General features: G+C 50.4%; 2 protein-coding genes across 3 annotated transcripts in view; one reads left to right on the plus strand and one right to left on the minus strand.

The window, feature by feature from the left end:
- Positions 1-985: 985 nt before the first annotated feature.
- Positions 986-5,791, minus strand: LOC105730695 (TBC1 domain family member 28-like). The gene is made up of 7 exons (XM_012472059.2): positions 5,729-5,791; positions 5,477-5,559; positions 3,620-3,659; positions 3,081-3,161; positions 2,771-2,878; positions 2,334-2,443; positions 986-1,091 (listed from the first exon to the last, which is right to left on the minus strand). The coding sequence occupies exons 1-7, from the start codon at positions 5,789-5,791 to the stop codon at positions 986-988; spliced, it is 591 nt and encodes a 196-aa protein (XP_012327482.2).
- An 8,107-nt stretch (positions 5,792-13,898) lies between these two features.
- The window catches only part of TVP23C (trans-golgi network vesicle protein 23 homolog C), a 57,032-nt gene continuing 49,890 nt past the window's right edge, over positions 13,899-21,040 (plus strand). The window contains exon 1 of one of the 2 annotated variants that reach the window (XM_012472073.3): positions 13,899-14,080. In XM_012472073.3, the coding sequence (XP_012327496.2) occupies positions 14,069-14,080 (12 nt within the window). In that variant the 5' untranslated portion in view covers positions 13,899-14,068. The remainder of the gene's footprint in view (positions 14,081-21,040) is intronic. The other variant, XM_012472074.3, reaches the window with a different exon arrangement.

A 21,040-nucleotide genomic window follows, 5' to 3' on the forward strand; every position in this document is an offset into this window, starting at 1 on the left:
TGTGTAAGGCACTGGGGACAGATGTCCACCTACCTTGCAGGAAGTGCCTCTCACTGGCCAGCAGCTGGGTCAGCGCCCAGAACGCATCTTCCTCTGGCAGATACAGGAGGAGGATTGCGGTGATGCGGCTCAGGTCCCTGTGGTAGCACATCTCCTGCAAGAGCCAGAGTCACTGTAGAAGGATGTCACCTGGGAGGGCTCACGTCACCAGAGATGGCAGAGGTCCTCAGGGACACCTGCCTCAGGCCCCAGGGGATTTGAGTTGCAGCCTCTGCACCCTCCCCTGGCCCATGAGGACAGAGCAGATCAAACACAACTCTGGACAAAGAACCTGGGGGGACCCCTGCCGTGAGTGTTCAAGCTCACGTGGCCCAAAAGGGCACAGGCAGGGATTGTTCTTGCCCCTCCCATGGGCCAGGCTGGAGAGGCCACTGTGCCAGGCCTGGGGCAGCACCTGTGAACTGCACCCACCATGAGGCACAGGAGGGTGGTTGGGTCCAGACCCCGGGTGGGCAGCCCATGGAGTCGGCACAGCAGCTCTCCCTGCCTGGAATGGTCTGGAAAGTGGGGGCCAAGCAGGAGCAGCCACCTGGGTGACCCCCTCCCCTATCTGCTGTGCTCCTATGGGGTTTGGGCAATGGGGAAATTGTATCCTTTCCAGGTTTCCAGTGAAGAAGAGGCTTCCTCAGGATGCAGACTCATTTCATGACAACAGCCTGGCCCATCAGGCACCTCAGCAACGTGTCAAACCTGTCTCCTGTGAGGGCCAGCCTGCGTGGGACCCTGCCAAGCTCCCAAGCCTTGGGGCAACACCAGGAGGGGAAGGTCATTTCTTTATCTGAAACGTGGTGGTTGGGTCCACATGACACCAGAAGTCTGGGTCTCAACCCTTTTCTGCCAGCAGTGAGCTTGAGTTCTGTCTACTACGTTCTGGTGGGTCATGAACACAGAATTTTCAAGAGGTGCCGACACCCCCGAGAGAAACTCATGCCTGTGAATATGGGAATGTGGCCCAGGAATATCGCTGCCCGGGAATACTCACAGGGTTATATGCAGAGTAGGCCACGAGAATGTCACATAATTCCTGCTGCCTGGAAAAGAGGGAAAAGAGAGTTTTGTTTGTTTTGTGCGGATGCTGTCAGTTTCATTTTGTCTACAAACCCAGACAACAAACACAATTCTGGGTTCGGATGATCCCCCAAATAAGCAGTGAGCTTTTCGGGACACCTGAGTTTTTAGGAATTGTTTGAAAATGATCAGTGATCATTTTCACTCTGGTTGATTTTTTTCTTCCCCCCTTTCTCGGTTTGTACACACGGAAGTCCAGTCTTTGGGACGTGCAGTTCCACAGTTCTGAACTAATGTGCAGGGCCTCCTGTCCACCACTGCAGCCCCTCCTGGAGCAACTCCTTCATCCTCCAAGTCCCCAGCGTGTCCCCTTTGCAGCCGACCTCTCCTGGCTCCATCAGCCCCTGGCCATCCTGACCTGTTCTCTGTCTCTATTATTTGCCCTTTTCCTGAATGGTCTGTGAATTGTAATTCTACGGTGGTAGCCTGTTGGGTCTGGCTTCATGCCGTCAGCAAGATGCATCTACAATCCACCCATGTTCCTGCGGGCATCAGGGGTTCGTTCCTTTTCCTCACTGAGTCGTCTCTGTCTGAAGAGCGGAACCCCCTTCCTCCCCAGTTCCCGTGTTGAAGATCATCTCAGTAGCCTCCGGGTGTGAGTGACAATCAATCAAGCAGTGAACGTGGCATGCAGGTTTTACTTGGATGTCAGTTTGAAATCAGTGTGGTCAATATCTGTGACACTTTGGGGTTGTGTGGTACGAGGCTACTGAGCTTTGTGAGCCGTGGCCTATCTGACTTCTAAAGTGGGTGTGCCCTGTCCCATTCCCACCAGCCATGGATGAGAGTTTCCAGGCCCTGCATCCTCCCTGGTACTGTGGGCTGTTACTGTTGCCCAGGAAGGCTCCTGAGCCCTGGCATCTTGCCACCTTCCCATGGGTCCCTACCCTGGGTACCTGTGGGTCATGGAGAGCACTTTTCACCGTTCTGCATATATATATGTATATATATATTTCTTTTCCATTTTGCTGCCTTTCATCTCCTTGGGAACCACCTGGGTCCTAGCCCCACACATCCCAGCCTGGACCAGGGCTTAGAGCCCCGGAGGTGCTCAGTCCATGGTGCCGGTTGCTCCCTGGGGCAGGAGAGCACTTGATGGCTCTGTCACCCCTCCTGGGTGACCCTGGCCTCTGCCCTGGGGAAGCCCTCATTCCTCAGGATTGCCCCATCTTCTCTGGTACCCCTGCAGCCCCCACAGGTCTTACTTGACCCCGAATCTTTCTATGAACATCTCGTGCTTCTGGAGGGTGTGGTTGACATCTAGCTTGATGCGGCTGATGATCCTGGAGGAACTCTTACCCTTCTCCTTCATGACCTGTAGGGAAGGACCAAGAGGAGCCTCAGAACGGACAAAAGACTCCCTGCCCCAAATAGCAGCCATCCCACAGTCAGCACTTCTGCAAGGAAAGGAGGACGGTTTCCTCCTGCAGAAAGCTCATTTTTGCCTTGTTTCTGAAGCCAGGGAGGGTCAGCAGAGCCCAGTGCACCTGTGGTGCCTGAGTCACCGTCTGTGCCTGGATGTGCATCTGACCAGCACCCCCACTCCCAACCCGGGTTCCACGATCCCTCCAGCTGGGGTCCTGGGCACCTGCCACAGCCTGGCCTGTTTGTCCTGCCCTGGCTGAGTCTGGGAGAGCCTTACCCTATATTTCCCAGGGTTTTCAGTCTTGATTTGGCCGACGTCAAGCAGGAGTGACCATGCCTGATCTCGTACTGCTTGGGGAATGCCTTTGTACACTCTGTGGTACAGCTACAGACAGAAGAAAATTCCAGTGAGATAGGACACAGAGCGACCCATGTGAGGAAAGCTGGCGAACAGGCCTGCTGTCCTATGGTGCGGATGGGGTACCACCCACCCACTGAGAGGCAGGTGGTGCCAGGTTACAGCCATGGGCACCTGTCTCCTGGCTCTGCAGAGAGCAGTCACGGGGGCCACTCCCTCCCCATGGTACCTTCTTGGTGTTTTTATATTTCGGCCAGTCTTTAAGCATCTTGACCCACTTCTTGATTTGTATTGTATCCTGATGTCTTTGCTGTGAAATGAGTCATGATGGAGTTAGTGGAGCTGTCAGGCGTCTGGTAGTGGCCCGTGGATGCTGGGTTCTGGGCTTTAGGGCCCTGAAGGGGCCCAACGGGAAGGAGCCAGGAAAGGACAGACCTCAGGGCCGGAGACCCTCTGAACTAACTGGAGCTAGAAGCCTGGACTGGTGACGCCAGGACACACCATCTTCAGGCCACAGACAGCCTGAGTTTTGGTCAGTCCCAGGCTTCAGCTCGGGACTTGGTGCAAACAGGTAGTCGACTCTGAGCCAGGACTGTAGTCTGCGTTTTGGTGAAACCCTCATGGGAACAGAGTTCAGCAGGAATGGCTGCCCCTCCCATTATAGCCATGGCCCACTCACCACCGCCTGGGCCTGTGGGCCACCCCTGCTGCCTCACCGACCACCCTCTCCCTGGACCAGCCTCCCACATAGCAGGCCCAGGCTCTTACCTTCACTTCCAGAATACGGACAGGGAGCAGCTCTGTCTCACTGTAAGGCAACCCAGGCAGTGCTGAGGACCTTCCCAGGCCAGGATCCATCCCCCTTCCAGAGAGGGCCCCAGGGAAGGACCAGCCCATCCCTATCCACCTTAAGTCTCAGCCCAGAAGAAGGCACAGGGAAGGAAGGCAAGAGCCTCCCTGCAGAGCTGACGCCCGCGAGACACCGGGAGCCTGGAGAAGAGGCAGCTCAAGGCTGGCCTGGCGGGGGCCACTTGGGGCCCGTAGGGTGCCTCCGGCTGCACAATGGGGCTGCCCCTCCTGGGCTGGAGGCAACACCCTCTGTGGGAGCTGAGCAAGTCCAGTCCTGAGACGGGATGGGTGCCGCCCAGGGTTGGTGGCTGAGCCCTGACGGACAGCAGTGCCTCAGGAGTGACCACATCACCCACCAGAGTCCAGGGAGCCTGGCATGAGAGCTGCGCAGGGCCCTGAGGATGCACCTGGAGCCCGTCCCACCCAACACTCCCCACGGGCCTTGCAGGGTCTGATCTCCCAGCATGAACCTGCCTCTGCCTGCACCCTGGCTGCTGACCCTGCCTGTTCCCCGTCTTCCCCCATCCTGCCCGGCCCAGAGACTGTGACCCTCACTCAAGCCTGGCCTTCCTGTGACCCTTGTCCTGTCAGAACCTCTGAGTGAGGCCTCCCTGATCCGTCCACACCCATGCCTCGGCCACTCTCTCACTGGGCTGCCCAGCACTGCTGGGGAGATATCCAGGGCAACAAGGGTGAGCAAGGGCCCTGCAGGTAGTGGGGATGCCCCCACCACCCTGCCTCCAGCCTCGGCTGGCTCTCAGGGTCACTGACGTTCAGCCCTCAGCCTCCTCCCAGCCACTGGGAAAACAAGGACATGGGGTGCCTGGCTGTCCTTTCCCTACTGTCCTGCCTGCCCCAACTCTGTGCCCCCATCCACCCTCTGCAGTGCTGACTGAGCCAGCAGGAAGCAGGGTCTCTGGAGGGCCACACAGAGCCTTGGGGACTGACTGAGTCCCCTGACTGACGGGTCCCAGGTGAGCTGCTGTTCCCTGCCCACCCCATCTGTTGTCTTCCCAGACTGTCAGCTCCACGCTGGGCCGGCTTGGTTCAGGTGCTTCCCAGAAGTGGCAGGTCTCACAGGCTCACTCTGCCGGCCTCCCCCAGGCTCCTCCCTCTCTGGATCCTTTGAGTCCTGAGGGGTCGGCTCCAGGCTGGGCTCCCCTTCCCAGGCCCAGAGCCCTTCCCAGCACCACTCCGGGGCCTTCAGCTGCACGCTCTGTTGTCCCCCTGGCCTCAGTGAGAAACCCAGGCCAGGGCCCTGCTTTTCTTCTTCACAACCTTCCATGGCCAAGGCCGAGGCCCTCACTGTATCCATGCCCCTTCTTCTGGCTGAGCCCCCTGAGCTCTCAGAGATCTGCTATACAACTGCCCACAGGCCAGGCCATGTGCCCCTTGCCCTGTGGCCACAACCCTCAGATATCACCAGGGCAGGCCCCAGGGGAACAGGGCCAGACCCTCAGGCTGCCCTGTCCTCTCCTGCTTGCTTGGAGACCACAGTGCTGAGAGCCCAAGGACCTGTCCTAGTCCCCTCTCTGTCCCCACCCACTGTCCTGAGCTCCCTAGATGTGCCATGAGGCTGTGCCCTAACCCTGACCACGGGCTGGACCTGCAGGAGAGCCTGGGAGGAGTTCTGACCCTGGAGAGGAGGTTGGCCCGAGCCTGGGAGACGTGTCCTGCTTCAGAGGGGCCTTTCTAAAAACAAAACCCATCGCTGAGGTGACACTGGTGGTTGGGGTCAGTGGCAAGGTGGGGGGGTGAGGTGGACAAAGGACTCACTGCATAATCCAAAGGTGCTTGGTGTCTTTTTCACTATCAGCAGGCCCATGCCCCATGTCCACTGCTGTGCCAGCTTGGTGTCCCTGAAATCCAGAGGTGGCAGGGTAGGGGGGCAAGGGGAGGGTTTTTCAGCCCAGGGATGTGAGCAGTCCCTCCCTGACCTGTGATCTTAGGGAGCCCAGGACCCTATGACCAGGGCACAGAAGGAAAGATGAGTCCCTGCCTCCCTCGAGGGAGCGGCCCGACCTGTACCTGGCAGATGATGTTGCCTTGCCCCTGGCTGGGCAGCGTATCCGGGTCCTCATCCACCTCCATCCTGCAAGACAAAGTCATCCAAGGTTCTGCCACAGCCGAGAGCTCCAGAGAACACCCGAACCGCTCCCACTGCACTCCCAGACACACTCCAGTGTGGTAAGCCCCATTCCACTACCCCTCCCTGATGACGGCGGCCCGACTGAGTGGCCCCACCCCTGACTCAGTCTCTGGAGTTCTTGCCTCCAACCAGTGGTGGGCTTCTTCCTGAGGACTTGAGCACATGGGGACCTGAACAGAGAGGACCATTGTCCCCAAGCACCCCAAGGCAGACACGCACTGGCCCTGGCAGGACAAACGGCGTCTACTTACTGAGGGTGAAAAGCCCACGATGGGCTATTCTGGGCACCTGGAGACAGGTGGGGTCAGGGATCCTCTGGGGATTGTTCAGGGACCAGGAATATACTCAGTTTTCTGTAGGAAGCAAGACATCTGGTGACTGCTCCGTTCTACTCCAATTCTCACTCACTCTGGCCAGTGAAGCCGCTTCAGGAACACCACCAGCCAAGCACTTTGGTCTTGGGAAAAGATGATCTATTGACTCCAGAGCAGCCTCTGTGCTCGTGAAGACCCTGTCTCAGATGGAGGGATGGCAGACTCCACAATTCCTAGCTGTCATTACAAAAGGGACAGACAGAGAGAATGGGACACGGTGGGAGGGTTCCAGGCCCCAAGCTCCTTTGACCAGAAGGTACGATTGTCACCCTCCAGGCAGGCCTCCAGGGCTCCTTCATTTTCCACAACTGCCTGAGGGGAGAGCATTCCTCACCCTACTCCTAGAAGAAGGACCCCATGTGTCCAGTGGGTCCCACAGCAACCATCAGTGACTGCACCTGAAGTCTGAGTTGGTGAGACCTCCTCCTGTGGGGACCCAGCTTAGGGCACAGACTTGGAGCAAGAATCGCACCCTCCACCCCACCCACACGGCTCTGTCGCAGTGGCTCTTCCAGGTCCAGACTCTGCCCCACTGGAATCCAGAACTCCAGGAAGATTTGGAATCTAGGGCAGTGGGGCCACAGAGGTCAGAGCTCAAGTCCAGCATGGCAAAGGGTAGGGCTGAGAGCATGGCCCAGATCACATCTGGGTCTCTGGGCTAGTCACCACCTCTCTGACTCTCACATCTCACCTTGTGGAATGGGTACATCTGGGGACAGCACCCACACCACAGAGTCGCTATGAGGACAAAGGAGAGGATGGTCCACCCAGTCAGTGCAGAATGTGCATCTGGTGAGTGCTCAGGGATGGCTCTCCTTGGCATCTGCCCAGACGTCACTCACCTGAGTCTACTGAGGCAGTGGTCTCTATCACTTAGAAAAGTCATTTAGGCACAGAACCAGACACCTGTGTCTTGTGTCCAAGTGCTGCACAACACACAGGTGGGTGGGTGGGCAGGTGGGCGGTCCCTCAGCACCAGTGACATTGTGGGGTCATGACACTCATCACAATGGCTCCATTGCCCAGGCTAAGAGGGCCCAGAGTCAGTGGCCTCCAGCCCCCAAGGTGCCAAAATGTTTTTGTGTGATGCGTTTGTGCAGATGAGCATGCAGTTTATGTGGGTGAACATGCGTGTGCGTGAGTAGCTTCTCTGGCCGGGCCTAGCTGTCCCACTTACATGTGCACCCAAGTTCTCATCAATTCCTCATCAGTGTCACCTTCCCTTGGGGCCTGTGGCCAGCATCAGAGCATCCATGGTCTTCCCCAACCTCAGACCTCCCCATCCGGGGCAGTCCTGAAGATACAAATGGGGGTTAGGGGGTAGAGGGCACAGGGCAGACCCCCTCATTAGGGGGAACTCAGCTAGACTGTAACATGCTACGTGTAAGTGGCAGTGTCAGATTCCACACACCTTCTCACCTCCTCTTCCTGGTAGCCTTCTAGGCTGCCATGACTCATTTCTGCTATGGATGGAGGCAAGGACGTTCTAAGGACAAACCCTGTGCCTGAGGTCACCCAGCAACTATCTGGCCAGGCCCCCACTAACCAGACCCCTGCTGGCCTGGCTTTCATTGACTGTTTTCCCAGTGACCAGGCCTTCTGACTAGGTCCTTGCTGATCAGGCCCCTGATGACCAGGCTCCAATTGACCATGTCCCCACTGACCAGGTTTTCACTGACTAAGCCCCAATGACCAAGCCTCTGCTGACCATGCCCCTGATGACCAATTCCCCACTGACCACGTCCTTGCTGACCAGTCCCCCAGCGACCAGGCCTTCCTGACCAGGTCCCCACTGCCCAGGTCCCTGCTGCCCAGGACCAGAGCAGCAGTGCTCAACGTCCCCTACCGCAATTGCCCACAGGCAGACGGCTCCCAACCCTGCACCCAGACAAGGGACCCCATGTGTCCAGTGGATCCCACAATGACCATCAGTGACTGCACATGAAGTCTGAGTTGGTGACACCTCCTCCTGCGGGGACCCAGCTTAGGGCACAGACTTGGACTGAGCACCAGCCCCTCCACCCCACCCACAGGAGCTCCATCCCAGTGGCTCTTCCAGGGCCAGACTCTACCCCATCGGGGGCCTGAACCCCAGACAGATTTGGAATCTAGGGTAGGGAGGTCACGGAGGTCAGGGCTTGCACACGGCAGGGCTGAGAGTCACAACTGGGTCCCTTGGCTAGTCACTGCCTCTCTGACCCTAGGCATCTCACTCACCTGTGATATGGGTACGTTCGGGGACAGCACCATCCCCACAGAGTCTACCAGGTCAGTGCAGAACAGGTACCTGGTAAGTGCTCAGGGATGACCCTTCCCAGAGGCCAGGACTGCTTACCAGGTAGCGACTGTCCCCAGGTCAGCAGGGAGGGAACAGAGCAGGTCACACTCACCCGAGTCTACTGAGTCAGCTGTGTCACTTAGAAAACTTTGTCTTTGCAGAATCAGACACCTCTATGTCTTGTCTTCAAGAGCTCCAGACACAGAGAGGTGAGGTGGGCAGGTGGGTGAGTACTCAGCACTGTGTCATTGTTGGGTCACGACATACATCACAATGGGCCCCTGCCTAGGTCAGCAGGGCCCAGAGTCAGCGCCCTCCATCCCCTCAAGTGTCAACATGCTTGTGTGCAGTGTTTGTGCATGTCAGCATGCATGTGTTATGTGGGTGAACATGTGTGCATGGGTGTGTCACTGCTCTGGCTGGGCCTGGCTGCCCCACTCACATGAGCACCCAGGACACTGGGTCACCCTTGCCACTGTCTCCCACCTTGGGACCCATAGTCATCATCAGAGCATCCCCATCCAGGGCACTCCTGGAATTGCAGAAAGGGGGCGGGGGGCAGAAGGTTGAGGACTGGGGGCAAAGGGCAAAGGGCAGGCCCCTCCCTAGCAGGGGACTCAGCTAGGCTGTAAAGTGCTAGGTCTGTGAGTCGGGGCTGGATTCCACACACCTGCTCACCTCCTCCTCCCAGTAGCCCTCCAGAGTGCCACGACTCGTTCCCACTACAGATGGCGGCAACGAGGCTCCAATGACAAACCCCTACCTGAGGTTACCTAGTGACCACCCGGCAAGGCCTCTGCTAGCCAGACCCCCAGTGACCAGGCCCCCACTGACCAGCCCTTCACTGACCAGGCCCTACTGACCAGGCCCCCACTGAGCAGAACCCTGAGCCTCAGTGCTCAGCGTCCCCTACCAATGATCCCACTCAGTCCACAGACCCTCCCCTCCCCACATCAGCACCCACAGGCCATGCCCTGGGGGTCTTGTTGGGTCAGGGCCCCTCCTCCAGGACACAGAAAGGGACAGTTGGCCTCAGGTTCTGGGTACCCAGCTTCATGCTCACCCCTGAAAGCCCTCTGGGCTTACCTCAAAGGGGGCAATGAGGTGGCCTGGCACTGCCTGGACATGATGTCTGAGCCTATTCCTGAGCCACAGACCCAGAGGAAGTGTGAATGTTTGTCAGGCCAGATACCCCACTCTGCTGAGTCTCCCTGGGTCCTTCCTGCTGAGGCTGGATCCAGAGACACACCACAGAGGCCACAGGGTGACTGGCCCAGAACCCTTGAGACTGGGCTAGGGACCATATGAGGACTGTCCCCAGATGGCCAGAAGACCCTTTGCTAATTTCTTCATATCTCATTTCTTACCAGCTACCCTTCCCCCACCAGGAATCCCTTTCTTGCAGAGTCAATGAGGAGAGGAAGATGTTCACAGAATCCACTGAAGGAAACAAAATGACAATAGAACATCATCTATTTCCTTTCCATCTGAAAGGAAAGCCTAAGGAAGCCTATTGGGTTCCATCACTCAGAGGGCCCCGAGGATGGGGTCAGACAGTGTAATACCCAGCAGCAGGGGCTGTGCCCGATCCCTGCAGATGTCCTCAAGGGCAAACCTGGGGTCGTCTAGTGTCATGGACCTTGACATAGAGCAGAAACTGGGTCAACAGGAGTGCATGCGCGTGCACGCACACACACACACGCACACACACATGCACACACACACTGGAATAAAATGAATTTTGTAGCAAGTGTGCAAGTGTGTGTGCACTGCTGGGTTACTGGCCTGTGTTTAGCTTTATGAACATGGGTTTCACTTTATTTTTCTGGGGTTCCAGCTCTTGCTCATAGAATCCCTGCCTGTTTTGTAATCTTCCCTTGTTTACTGCCTGTGGACTTCAAGTAGCAGACACAGAGAAAACTTTGTAGACTGTTTACTCAGCCCCCACAGTTTCCACAACAGGTCTCTTAATTCCCATCACCTCCAGGGAGGTCACTGCTGGGATCCTAGGAATCATGTGCCTTGTTTTGATGGCCACAGCGGTAACCATGATAGTCAACTGTTCCCTCTGTGCAATTCTGGAACTAAAAATCTCTGGGAACAAGACTACAGGAAGCAATGAAAGCAACAGTAAACTGAGAGTTTGATGGCCTGTGTTTCTAGGAAATTTAATATTTTTACATGAATAATGAGGAAAAAATGACTTTTCTGAAGTTCCTACCATTTATGCTATGGATTGTGTTCTTCTATGAAAGCAGTTTCATTGATAAATGTGGATAATTGACTTCAAGTAAAAGATTAGAGAGTCAGCAAATTGTAAACATAACTATGCTTTTTTAATACTCAAATGACATTAATCAGACAGTTGTGGATCTCCAGAAATATATATTTGCACATGTAAGTTCTATATTGAAATACCCAAGTTTGGAATCCTTTGGGCAACTTATTTTTCATCAACTAGAAATAATACTAAAATTGCAAAGATTTACTATGATTTATAATTTTTTGTCCTAATGGCAAAATGAATTCAAATACGTTAAAGTATAATATACACAGGAATACTATTATTCTACTACTCAGTGATTTATCTCAAAGGGAGCACACGCTTGGACCTACCACACAGTCCAAGAAAATGAACTAAAAATAACAATCTGGAAATCCCTCTCCTGAAGGTCTGCTCCCTAACCACCGCCCATCTGTCTTGCCAAAGCAAATAATCATCTGGTTTTTAGCAGCCCCAATTAGTGTTGCCTGTTTCATAAATGGATTCATGGAGGGCCATTCAGTAGGAATGCGTGTGTGTGTGGCTTCTTTGGCCCAGCATCACATTTGTGACGCTCCTTTATGTGGTTTCATGAAGCAGTTCATTTCTTTTCCCTGCTCAGTGGTGCTCTGTGTGAATATGGCACATCTCTCAATTCTACTGCTGATGGACACTGGTTTGTTTCCAGTTTGGGGCTATTAGCAATAAAGGCACTATCAATATTCTTGTTAATTTCTTTTGGTACACATGTATAGATATTTTAGTTAAGTACAGACCTACGAATAAAATAGCTTGGTCATAGTAACTGCGTATGTTCAAATGCAATGTATGTCACCAAAAATTTCAGCTAGGAGGAAAAACTCAAGAGCTCTGTTGTACGTGTTGACTATAGTTAATAACAATGTGGTAATGCTTGAAATCTCTAAGACAGCAGATTTTAAACGTTTTCACCACACAAAAAAAGGTAAGTAGCTAAGGTAACTGATACGCTAGGTAGCTTGATTTAGCCACTCTACAATGTATGTCTGTAGCTATATATATACACAGATTTAGCTATTCTGCAATGTATCTCTCTCTCTGTGTGTAAATAATGTGGAACACCACAAATACATGTAATTTATCAACTTTTTTAATTTCAAAAATTTTTTCACTAATATACAACCCAACCACGCGTTTAAGAGAGTTCTAATTAGATATCCTTTCCAACTCCTGATTTTTTTCAGTCTTTCTTTTATGTATTCTGGATAGTGAATAGTGTTATTTCATTTTTATTTATTTTGATCTTCTAATTCTTAAAAGGCTTGAGACCATTTTCATATATGTTCATTGAAAATGTATATAAGCAGTCTGGACGAGGTGGCTCATGCTTGTAATCCCAGCACTTTGGGAGGCCAAGGCGAGTGGATCACTTGAGGTCAGCAGTTAGAGACCAGCTTGGTTAACATGACAAAACCCCATTTCTACTAAAAATACAAAAAATTAGTCGGCTGTGGTGATGGGCACCTGTGATCCCAGCTACTCGGGAGGTTGAGGCAGGAGAATTGCTTGGACCTGGGAGGTGGATGTTGCAGTGAGTCGAGATCCCGTCACTGCACTACAACCTGAACGACAAGAGTGAAACTCTGTCTCAAGAAAACAAAACAAAAAAGAAAATGTATATAATCATATTTTCAGGGGTCTGTGCACTTTTTTATACTTTTTCTACTGTGGTAATTTATTTTTAAAAACTTCTAAATGATCTTTGAGAAGTTTTTAAAAATAAATTCTTGATGTACATTTTCGGGTTTTGTAGCTAAAGGTGGAAATACCTTCTCTTTAAGAAAGAGCTTATTGCCGGGCACGGTGGCTCACACTTGTAATCCCAGCACTTTGGGAAGCCGAGGCGGGTAGATCACCTGAGGTCGGAAGCTCAAGGCTAGCCTGACCAAACTGGTGAAACCCCGTCTCTACTAAAACTACAAAAAATAGCCGATCGTGGTGTCACGTGCCAGAAATTCCAGCTACTCTGGAAGCTGAGACAGGTGGAGGTTGCAGTGAGCCGAGATCGCGCCATTGCACTCCAGCCTGGACAACAAGAGCAAAACTCTGTCTCAACTTAAAAAAAAAAAAGAAGAAAGTTCAAGCCTTGTACATAGGGGATAGTTTTGCTCAGCAAAGTCAGATCTTTTGCCTCTTCAAGAAAAGCCACATATTCAGATTTTTCTGTGAAATGTCCTAAATTTTAAAAGATGGTAATGAATTTAAACAAAATGCCTTAAAAAAACCAAAAACAACAAAAAAACAGCACAAAACTTCACAGCACTGAGTGGGCTACTGAAAACCTGCCATGGGCAGGCTGGACGTACAGGCCCCAAATTCGTCAGCTTTTCAACTTCATGGGCACGAATGCAATTGTGCTGCCGAACTTTATCCCCTTTGAGAAATGTGCGTGTGTGTGTTCTCCTATCATTATTAGGATTTAAATGGCACTGGCAAACAGCCAGGTAAAAATTTCCTTAATTGAATGCCTTCAATCACAGCATGAGCGGCTGGGCTTAATAAGAATAACGTCTCCCATTTACTACTTACACTGTAAGGATACCATTATTACCCCCACTTTACAATTGATGAAAGAAGTATATAAAGATTGGTAATATGATTGGCAATAGGGGACCCAGGTGCCCAAGCCCCAGGGCGCACGGTCTGAACTCCTACTCCTTAGTTTCCTGGAGTCTAAGGTTATAACTCCCATAATACCGTCCATTTCTTACTCTAGAGTCCTCCTGCCTTGTTTTCCTTAATAACGTTTTACTTCTTCGCAAGAGCATATTTTAAAAAGTTGCTTCTACAATTTAAAGTACAAAAGTAATAATGTGCAGGAGTACGTCTTTGTAAAACATTCAAAGAAATTTAATTATAGAATAAAACCCCGCCCCCTGCATTCACGGCAGCGACGCTGGCGGCAACCACTTTAGAGTTTGCACTGGGTGGAGAGCAAACATTTCCCGGAAACAGGCCACGAAGCTTTCCACTTGGAGCCCGATGTGGTCCTGGTGCCTTTCACAGCTGGTTTTCGTTACTGCCAGGCTCCGCCTCCGCCGAGTCCGTGCTTTTCGCTTCGCTCCACGCAGCAGCTCCGCCCCCGCTCGCCCCGCTGCCGGAGTCGCTACTCTGGCTACCTGCTTCTAAGCGGAAGTGAAGCCGGACTGAGGATGGTACAGTGATCCCTCCTGACCTTCGGAGACGGGTCTCGTCAGTTCCGACCCGGACCTGTAAGCTGCTGCGCTGACGTGGCTCCCGGAAGTAGGGCTGGCGTAGGGCCGCCATGTTGCAGCAGGTGAGAGGCTGAGGGCGCGTGGGGAGGGTGGCGGCTCCTGGGACTGGCTTTGCAGGTTCCGTGGGACTGGAGTTCGTGTCCCCCCTGCCCGCTACTCGAACTCGAGGAGGAGCGGGGCGAGCGGGAGTGGAGGGCTGTGGGTAGTTGTCTGAGGAGGGCGGCTGGGCGCTCTGAGGCCTCTGGAGGAGGCGTGACCCGTGTGCCGCCGAACAGGTACTGCTTTCGGCTGTGAAGACGCCCATTGTTAACCAGCGCGAGCGGGGGTCTCTTTTTTTCCTCAGCCTTTAGGTGAGGAGGAGCGGCCTCCGGGCCTCTTTTAGCTTCCTGACTTCCAGGGGTGCGCTGCGAATTTGTAGGAATCCACAACACCGCCAGAGCCTCGCTTTCAAGTTGCTGTTGCCAAACTAACGTTGTTGGTGATTCTCTCCTTTATGTTAATTGTAGTTCACGTGCTGGCAGCCAGAGACTAGTAAAATTAATCTCTTACTTCTAGAAAACATTACTGTTTTGTCACTTAGATTATCTTAAGTGTTTTTTTCTTTCTGTTCGCATAATTTACTGAGGGATTACTGTGATTCAGACACGGGCCCAGGGATAGGGCTGTGAACAGTACAGACAAGTTTCTTTCCCTGTATTTTCAGGTTAGGGAAGTGGGTTCTAGGGGATTGGGGTGGGGCAGTGAGACACGATAAATTATGTAACTAAAGATATTTTCAGATAATTGCAAAGAAAGGGTGCTAAAACAGCAAGTGTCTGAGGATAGGACAACTAGGATTTGTGGTCACAAAAGACCACTTAGGAGGAGATGCCTTGAGTAGAGAAAATCCAGTGATGGTTAAGTTCAGCTCTCTGTGTTACAGGAAAGTGGTCGCGATCTAGACCCCAAAAGAGAGTTCTTGGATCAGGCAAGAAAGAATTGAGGGCGTGTCCGCAGTGCAAAGTGAAAGCAAGTTTATTAAGAAAGTAAAGGAATGCTGATTGCCCACTTTTCTGGTTATTTCTTGGTGCTATGGTTAACAAGAGGTGGATTATTCATTCCTCCTGTTTTTAGACTATATAGGGTAACTTCCTGACATTGCCACAGCATTTGTAAACTGGCATGGTGCTGTTGGAAGTATAGTAGTAAGGATGACCAGCGGTCATTCTCATGGCCATCTTAGTTTTGGTGGGTTTTGGCTGGCTCCTTTACTGCAACCTGTTTTTTCAGCAGTATCTTTATAACCTGTATCTTATGCCGACCTCCTGTCTCATCCTGTGACTTAGAATGCCTTAACTCTTTGGTAATGCAGCCCAGTACCTTTCAGTCTCGTTTCACCCAGCTCCTGTTCAAGATGGGGTTGTTCTGGTTCACGTGCTTCTGACATCATCCAGGCCAGATGAGGCTGGAGAAACACGACCATGCTGACTGTTTCCGCTTTTTATTTGTTTGTTTACTTATTTATTTATTTTTGAGATGGCGTTTCACTCTCGTTGCCCAGGCTGGAGTGCAGTGGTGTGATCTTGGCTCACTGCAACCTCCAACTCCTGGGTTCAAGTGATTCTAGTGCCTCTGCCTTCTGAGTAGCTGGGATTACAGGAGTGTGCCACCATGGCTAATTAGCCTGGCTAATTTTTGTATTTTTAGTAGAGACAGGGTTTCCCCATGTTGGCCAGGCTAGTTTCAAACTCCTGACCCTCAAGTGACCTGCTCGCCTCACCCTCCTGAAGTTCTGGGATTATAGGTGTGAGCCATCACCCCCGACCAGGACTGACTTTACTTTATAATAAATCCTAGTGTCTAGCAGAGCATTCAATCAAGTGGTATATTTGTTGAAAGCATGAGTAAATAAGCAACGGAGGCTATCATATACAGCTGACTGTGATCAGGGCTGAGAAATCTAAGTGCAAATGGGAGCCAGGGAAAGAAGCAAATCATTCCCTACTACAGGGTACCGGTGAAGCTTTTTGGAGGAGAGTTTATCAACTGCCCTGCCAGTCCATGTAGGCCTCTGCTCACTCTAGTCCCTAGATTAGGTATATTTTCAAAGGCACAGGTGGGAATACAGGAAGTTGGTCTAAGAAATGGCCAAGTAGCCCATGCAGTAAGTGACTGATGGAAGAAGCTCCTATTGAGCTAAGGCTGAAAAGGTAAAATGGATTCAGATCTATGAGACTAGTGGTTCTCAACTTTGGCTATAATTAGAATGCTGTTTTTCTTTAAAAAAAAAAGAAAAAGAATGAAAAGCTGATACTTGGGTCCTGCCCCCAGGGGTTCAGATATAAGTGCTCTGAGGTGTGATAATGTCCAAGATTGAGATCCACTGTATGATGTTATGAATAAAAAGCTGAGGCCTTCTCCTCTCGATCCCAACAGTCTAATTGCCATCCAGTGGTTAGGGAGACATTTTCACATCAGATCATATTATTCCCCTACTGAAGCCCCTCAGCACTATGACTAAACAACAGACTACCTATCATGAACTATCATGATCTGGTCCCTGTCAATCTCTAAGACCTTATCTTAGGCCACTCACCTTTCATTAACTGTGGTAGGCTGAATAATACCTCCTTACCCCTGCCAAAAATGTCTAGGTTATAATCCCTGGAACCTGTGAATATGTAGATTTACCTGGCAAAAATAATTTCACAAATGTGATTAATTGCTATTAAGGATCTTGAGGTCCAGAGATTATCCTGATTATCCAGGCTGGCCAGATAATGTGATCACAATGGTCCTTACAAGAGAAACAAAGGAAGGTCGGTCAGAGAAGGTGATGAAGCAAGCAAAGTAGAGATCAGAGACAGATTTGAGTATGCTATGCTGATGATATTAAGGGCGTTTAGAAGCAGAAACAGGGAAGAAAACTGATTCTCCAGAACCCCTACCCACATCTTGTTGTTTAACCCCTTGAGCCTCATCTGGACATCTGACCACCAGAACTTTGTAACAGTATATAGGAATTTGCTGCTGTAGCAGCAATAGGAAACTTATATAGTACATCAGCTTCTGCTAGACTGGCCTTTTTTTTTTTTTTTTTTTTTTGAGACAGGGTCTGTCTCTCGCCCAGGCTGGAGTGCAGCGGAGCAACCAGAGGTCACAACTGCAGGCTCTACCTCTCATGTCTGAGCCATCTCCCCATCTCAGCCTCCTGAGTACTACAAGCCACCATACCTGACTAATATTTTAATTTCTTGTAGAAATGGGATCTCACTATGTTGCCCAGACTAGTCTCAAACTTCTGGGCTCAAGCAGTTCTCCTGCCTTGGCCTCCCAAAGTGCTATTATGAGCCACCATGGCCAGGCAGGCCTTCTTTTCAGTTCCTTAAACATGCCAAACTTGGGCCCCATCCAGTTCTTTTGCACTTATGGTTCATACTACCTAGAACAGGCTTCTTTTATCTTGCTCTTTGAAAGACTGATTTCTTCTCATTTATTCAGTAAATACTGAGTGCCTACCAAGTGCCTGGTACTGCTATAAGTGGTACAGATTAAAAAAAAAAAAAAAAAAGACAAATAGCTCTGCACTCCTGAGTTACATTTACTAAGATGGGGAAGACTGGACACAAGATTTCAGGGCAAAATCAGCAGTTTGATTTTGGACATTTTAAGATGCTAGTATTTTAAAAACCGAAAAGCACTGAGAGGGAGACCCATTGGAGTGTTGCGTTTGTTAGACTGCATGTTCTGACTCACCTGTTAAAAAGAAAATTCTAGCTACTGTAGTAAAAATCTGGAGGGGGAGGGGCGAGGAAGGAGGAATAAAGGCATGAAGCTAGGAGGCTGATTAGGAAACTTCTTCAATCAGGAGGCCAAGAAGTAATGGCTTAGTCTAGGGTGGATGCAGTGGAGGTGATGAAAAATAGATTCCAAATACATTTTAAGGTAGAGCTGCCAGGATTTGCTGATGGGTTGATTGGGGAGATAGAGGGTAAATAAAAGGAATAAAGGAAGATTCCAAAGTTTTTGTCCTGAACAACTAAAAAGATGAAGATGGCTAAGACAGACTCTTGGCATTCTAATAATTAGAGGTCAGAGCGGTAGAAGGAATACACAGTGGGGACTGCAAAAGAAGTGCCAAGAAATGGGAGGTGAGCCAGGAGTTGGTAGTGTCCTGGAAACCAAATGAAGTGCCTCCAGGAGGAAGATCCAACATCCGTGTCAAATCCTGCTCACAAGTAAGATGAAAACCAAAAAGTGACCACTGTATTTTTTTTTTTTTTTTTTTTTTTTTTTGAGATGGAGTTTCGCTCGTTACCCAGGCTGGAGTGCAATGGCGCGATCTCGGCTCACTGCAACCTCCGCCTCCTGGGTTCAGGCAATTCTCCTGCCTCAGCCTCCTGAGTAGCTGGGATTACAGGCATGCGCCACCATGCCCAGCTAATTTTTTGTGTTAGTAGAGACGGGGTTTCACCATGTTGACCAGGATGGTCTCGATCTCTTGACCTCGTGATCCACCCGCCTCGGCCTCCCAAAGTGCTGGGATTACAGGCTTGAGCCACCGCGCCTGGCCTGTGACCACTGTATTTTTAACAGGTCATCAGGGACCTCAGTAAGAGCAGTTCCAGTATGGTTGGGAGAGGGGAAGAAAGGCTGACTAAAGTGAATACGAGAGAGACTAGAAGAATTAAGAGACAAGTCTATATAATACAAGTCTTTAAAGGAAAAAGAATGAGGTGACAAGTGAAAGGGCTTGTGGTATCAAGTTTTCATTTTTTAAGGTAGGTGAAATTAAAACGTTTATATGTTGATGTGAACAAATGTTTTTAAAAGGATTAAAAAATTGATGATGCAAGAATTACCGGAGCAATACCTGGCAGTACACAAGAGGAGATGAAAACCAGGACACAAGTAGACAGGAAGACCTGAGAATGAAGCACTGACAGTCCAATTATCATATAAGAATATATGGCAGACTATGAGTAAACACACAATTAAATAGGCAGGCAGTGTGAAAATTCTCTTCTGATGGGTTCCATTTCTTAGTGAAACAAGAAGCAGTGTTACCAGCTGAGAGAGTATAAGAGAAGAAATGTTGAAAATTTGAGTTTTAATAGTTGCCTAAGTTGAGAGGGCGAAAGGGCTATGGAGATGTAGAATGACTGCCTGGCAACACTAAGGGCTCAACTGAGGTTCACCGTCACAAATATATCAAGTGGGAACAGTCGGCACCTGGTGGCTTACACCTGTAATCCCAGCACTTTGGGAGGCTGAAGCAGGTGGATAACCCGAGGTCAGAAGTTTAAGAAGAGCAAGACTCTGTCTCAAAAAAAAAGAAAAAAAAAAAGACCTTGCCCTTTAGGTTCTCCAGCAGCTTAATCTATATGGAGGTAGGAGAGGGTAGACCTGCAATAAGAATACTCTGAGATAATTGTTCAAATGGAGATTTGTCCTAATGCTGTGGGAACATGGGGATTTCAGAGACAGTTTTTCAGCTGTTTCAGTATATGAGCTAAAAAACTTGAAGGATGATTTGGTATTTATTTGGAGTTGAGCAGGGAATGGGGAAGGGAAGAATTTTCTGAGAAAACGTGAAAGGCAGGAGATGGGAGAGGGATCCTCGTGTTTCTTAGAGATCATGTAGTAATAGTATTGCTACAGTGCTCAACAGTGCTCAATGGAGACAACGTCAGAGGCAAATAGGGGGCATTAGATTCTGTAATCTTCTGTGTTTTATGTGAAGGAATTAAATTTTATCCTATGCTTGGGAATGCCATCGAAAAATTTGAGCAGTGGAGTGACATGGTGTGATTTCCATATTGGCAATATTGCTCTGGGTGATGTAGAGGAGAGACTGGAATAGAGAGGGATAAAGGGATGGAGGCTGGTGAGTGGCACTAGGAGAGGAACAGGAGCAGGTTTGTTGTAGTTGAGGGGAATTGCAGTGAATTGAAGTGTGAACCACTCTTAGAAGCCTAAGGTTGTAAAAAGAAGCAATGCTTTGGGAAGGTAGAGGATTGAAGGGGAGATTCAGAATCAGGGTTTTTTTTGTTTTTTTTTAAGATGGAGTCTTGCTCCGTCACCCAGGCTGGAGAACAGTGGCGCGATCTCGGCTCACTGCAGCCTCTGCCTTCCGGATTCAAGCGATTCTCTGGCCTCAGCCTCCTGAGTAGCTGGGATTACAGGCATGTGCCACTATGCCCAGCTAAGTTAGTAGAGATGGGGTTTCACCATGTTGGCCACGATGGTTTTGATCTCCTGACCTCATGATGTACCAGCCTCAGCCTCCCAAAGTATTGGGATTACAGGTGTGAGCCACCATACCTGGCCAGGATCAGAGTTTAAAAAAAAATTTTTTTTTTTTTTGCCTAATAAGTGGCCTTGAAGAAGTTTATATGCTGATTAGAAAGATCCAGTAGAGGGCGGTGGCTCATGCCTGTAATCCCAGCACTTTGGGAGGCCACTGCAGGCAGATCACCTGAGGTCAGGAGTTCGAGACCAGCCTGGCCAACATGGTGAAACCCCGTCTCTTCTAAAAATACAAAAATTAGCTGGGTGTGGTGGCATGTGCCTATAATCCCAGCTACTTGGAAGGCTGAGGCGGGAGAATCACTTGAACCCAGGAGGTGGAGGTTGCAGTGAGTTGAGATTGTGCCACTGCACTCCAACTTGGGTAGCTCCAACCTGGGTGACAAGTGAAACTCTGTCTCAACAACAACAACAAAGAAAGATCCAATAGATAGCCTAGAAGATAAGAAAGTGTAAATAAAGGGAAAAGTGATGAAACAAGTCCCCAAGCGAGGAGGCATGAAAATAAGGGATTCCGAGCACAAATAATTGGTTTAGCCTTGAGTAAGAAGAGAAGGAGCTGTGAGAAGGGGTCATGGAACTAAGGGTGCAGTCAGATGATTTTGTGAAGGAGCCAGAACCTTGAGATTATCCCCAGTAGCCTTGACTTGGTCTGTGACTTGGGAGAGAACACGTGAGGGTTTGTAGGTGCATCATCTGCACCCCACAGTTTTCTCAGAGGGTATAGCCCAGGG

This window comes from Aotus nancymaae, unplaced genomic scaffold, assembly GCF_030222135.1.
Source record: "Aotus nancymaae isolate 86718 unplaced genomic scaffold, 86718_ANA_hifiasm-v0.15.2.pri h1tg000018l, whole genome shotgun sequence".
In the NCBI taxonomy this organism is placed as follows: Eukaryota; Metazoa; Chordata; class Mammalia; order Primates; family Aotidae; genus Aotus; species Aotus nancymaae.